This window comes from Curcuma longa, unplaced genomic scaffold, assembly GCF_044706935.1.
Source record: "Curcuma longa cultivar G26 ecotype Majalengka, Jawa Barat unplaced genomic scaffold, ITB_CL_G26_1.1 contig_13448, whole genome shotgun sequence".
Lineage (NCBI taxonomy): Eukaryota > Viridiplantae > Streptophyta > Magnoliopsida > Zingiberales > Zingiberaceae > Curcuma > Curcuma longa.
Window position 1 is genome coordinate 1 of NW_027429435.1, and position 3762 is coordinate 3762.

The window sequence follows — 3762 nt, forward strand, 5'->3', positions numbered from 1 at the left end:
CGTGGAGGCGCCTGGAAAGGGATTTTAGGCGTTCGGAAAGCCTTATAAAAGACCTTCGAGGAGAAGGCCTAGTACATCAATTGAATTCATTCCATAGCAACCCGACGACAGTCTGCGCATGAAGGATCACCCTGGAAGTTGTCATAATGCCGGAGTTCTGCACCGCAAGTCTTCATCTCATTCTCCGGCTTATTGGTAACGATTTATTTTGTACATTCAATTTAAGTACGATAAAGTTTTTATGTATTTCTGATTTTGTAATCGTTACAACTCCTCTCCGTAAGGAAGGAGTTTATTAGTGGATTGCCCAAACGTAAACGATCAAAGATCGTGGGCCTTGGAGTAACAGCCTGTGGCTGTGAACCAAGTAAAAAACTTGTGTCTCCTTGTGTTCATGATTTTCGTACTTGTTATTTTAGCTGCAACTTTATCTCTGTTTAACTAATTCACGAACGAACGAATGTAATCGACGATTTTACAAAAACCAGAAAATGCTACAAGATAGCGATATTCACCCCCTCTAGCGCTCTCTTCGATCCTACAATTGGTATCAGAGCGGGGTGCTCGAACTTAATGCAACCACTGGTCGAGCAAATTTTCCAAAGATTTTTTTAAAATTTTTTCAGAATTTTTAATTATTTTATTTTTTCCTCCCGCACTACTAATCCAAGACCAAGTCTTGGAACGAGTTTGTTGTTCTTTCTGTGTGCTAGATAAATGGTCCATCAGAAAGGATTTAGTACCGCAAGGCCACCGCTGTTCTCCGGGGAGGACTTCATCTACTGGAAAGGTAGAATGGAGTACCACCTGAAGACTCAAGTGGAAATGTGGATAGTCATCCAGACAGGATTCACAATCCCGACTGACAATGACGGTTTACCACAGTCTTGCGACAAATGGGATGCGACCACGAGAAAAAGATAGAGGCAGATGCAAAGGCAACCCAGACTCTGCAATGTGGGTTGACCAAGGAAGAGTTGAACCGAGTCGGGCCTTTCATAAGTGCAAAGGACTTATGGAATAAGTTAATCGAATTGCACGAAGGCACCTCGGACACGAAGGTCAGCAAGAGGGATCTGCTGATGAACAAGCTATACAACATCCGTATGATGGACGGAGAATCGGCAAGCGCTCTACACGCAAGGATCCAAGATATTCTGAACGACCTTCATGCAATGGACAATTGGTGGAGAACCGAGACATAATAAGGTACGCTTTGAAAGCGTTCCCGAGGAACACTTTGTGGGCATCTATGGTGGATGCTTACAAGGTCTCCAGGGACCTTTCAAAAATTAAGTTAGATGAATTATTTTCAGAGTTCGAATTGCATGAACAGACTAACGCCGAAGTGGAAGAGAAAGGTGTAGCCCTTCTTGCAGGTACATCTAAAGAAAAGAAAACCAAAAAGGTGACAGAAGAAGAAACTGACTCATCAGACTCCGAGAGCAACGACGAGGTCACAACGGAGCTGGTGAACTTGGTCCGCAAGATGATACGAAAGAAGCGCGGAATCAAGAAGTCGGAGGTGAAGAAGCTGGTACAAAAATCAAACTCCAACCAATCTTCAACCGACAAAGCGGATCTAAAGTGCTACGGGTGCAACAAGAAAGGACATTTCAAAGCAGAGTGCCCAAATCAGAAAAAGGAACGAAGATCCAAAAAGAAAGCACTTAAAGGCTACATGGGATGAATCATCATCGGAGGAGTCAGATGAAGAACCTACGACAAGCTTCCTCGCACTTCCGGCACGGGACGAACCAACGGAGACCGATAGCGAGTCAGACACCGACTCGAGCTCAAGCCACGGATCTGCATCCGTTTTTGAAGGTTCTAACACCGCTGTAAGTTCAGAAAAATTATATTCCATTATTTTTAGTTTAACGAAGAAATTGGCTAAGTCCAATGCCTTAGTTGAATCGCTCCAAGAGGAGTTTGCTTCCGTGCGTACTCGAATCGTATAAATCAAAAATGTGAAAAAGCGTACACACGCTATTCACCCCCCTCTAGCGTGTGTTCTCGATCCTACAATTGGTATCAGAGCGGGGGTTCTTGAATCCAGTGCAACCACTGCTCAAGAAATTTTTGATTTTTTTGTTTTGTTTTGTTTTCACTCTTCTCCCACACTGCTAATCCAAGACCAAGTCTTGGAAAATTTCTTGTTTTTCTTCTTGTGTGCTAGACTAATGGCCCATCAAGAAGGTTTCAGCACCGCAAGACCGCCTTTGTTCTCGGGTGACGATTTTCCGTACTGGAAAACCAGGATGGAATGTCACCTGAAAACTCAGGTGGAAATGTGGATCATCATCCAGACGGGATTTTCAATCCCTTCTGGAAGCGATGGTTTACCACAATCTTGCGAGCTCTGGGACGCCGCCACCAGAAAGAAAATCGAGGCGGATGCGAAGGCTACCCAGACTCTACAATGCGGGTTAACAAAAGAGGAGCTGAACCGAGTAGGACCCTTCAGCAGTGCTAAGGACCTTTGGACGAAATTGATCGAACTTCACGAAGGGACCTCCGACACCAAGGTAAGTAAACGTGACCTGTTAATTAACAAATTATATAATATTAAAATGCTTGAAGGGGAAACGGCAAGTGGACTACACGCAAGGATCCAGGACATCCTCAACGGTCTGCATGCCATCGGACAGAGCGTAGAAAATCGGGACGTGATCAGGTACGCGTTAAAAGCTTTCCCCCGAAACACTCTGTGGGCATCCATGGTGGATGCTTACAAGGTTTCTCGGGATTTATCAAAAATAAAATTAGATGATCTCTTTTCAGAATTTGAGCTTCATGAACAAACTAATACGGAAGTGCAGGAGAAAGGTATCGCTCTACTTGCAGGTACCGATCCGAAAAAGACGAAGAAAGTACCGGAGGACTCAGAATCTTCGGAGTCAGAAACGAACGACGAGGTGGCTACGGAGCTGGTAAACCTCGTCCGAAAAATGTTCCGGAACAAGCGCGGGATTCGACGGTCCGAAATAAAGAAGGTGGTCAACAAATCGAAGCCGACGTCCAACGGAAAAAAGAAATGAAGTGCTACGGATGCGGTCGAAAGGGTCACTTCATCGCAGACTGCCCGAACCAACGGAAGGATCGGAGGACGAAGCGGAAAGCATTGAAGGCGACTTGGGACGAGTCATCTTCCGAAGAATCGGACGAGGAACCGACGACCAGCTTCCTAGCTCTACCGGCCCAGGACGAACCAAACCGGAGCGACTACGACTCGGACAGCGAAAGCCACGGATCCGTATCCGGTTCAGAAGGCCCGAACCCCGATGTAAGTAATGAACATTTATTTTCCATAATAATTAGTCTTAGTAAAAAACTAGCTAAGGCTGATGCCTTGGTTGAATCACTCCAAGAGGAGTTAGTACTCCTCAAGGAGAAAGTCAACCCTGAGCCACCGACTCAGAGCGAATCGGTTGAGGATTTGACTCGAGTTCAACTCGAGGAAGAAAATGCTCAACTGAAGACTCAAGTAGGTGAGCTCAGAAGATCGCTTGAACGATTCACCTCCGGGTCCAAGTATCTGGATATGATGCTTGGATCGCAGAAGGCTGGATACAATCGATCAGGCATCGGGTATGCGGCTAAGAATAGGTCATTCATTGCACTTACACGTAGAAACCGAACACGAGTCCAAGCGTGGGTTCTGAAGTCGCGACTGGTTAATCCAGTCGGACTGAACCAATACTTGGTTCCCAAGGATCAGGTTCACTTGATTCGACCAATCAAGGGGCACGATCCCGGGGG

The 3762-nt window shown here is 45.7% G+C and overlaps 1 protein-coding gene across 1 annotated transcript; it reads left to right on the forward strand.

Moving 5' to 3' along the window:
• Positions 1-2291: 2291 nt before the first annotated feature.
• LOC141815988 (uncharacterized) lies at positions 2292-3041 on the forward strand. Its single transcript, XM_074703836.1, has 2 exons — positions 2292-2528; positions 2823-3041. The coding sequence occupies exons 1-2, from the start codon at positions 2292-2294 to the stop codon at positions 3039-3041; spliced, it is 456 nt and encodes a 151-aa protein (XP_074559937.1).
• Positions 3042-3762: the final 721 nt, after the last annotated feature.

Excerpts from the sequence above, each read along its gene's own strand:
- LOC141815988 (XM_074703836.1), top strand. The coding sequence starts at position 2,292 with ATGTGGATCATCATCCAGACGGGATTTTCAATCCCTTCTGGAAGCGAT. Across the intron at positions 2,529-2,822 it reads AAGGGACCTCCGACACCAAG|GAGAAAGGTATCGCTCTACT; the intron begins GTAAGTAAACGT and ends ACGGAAGTGCAG.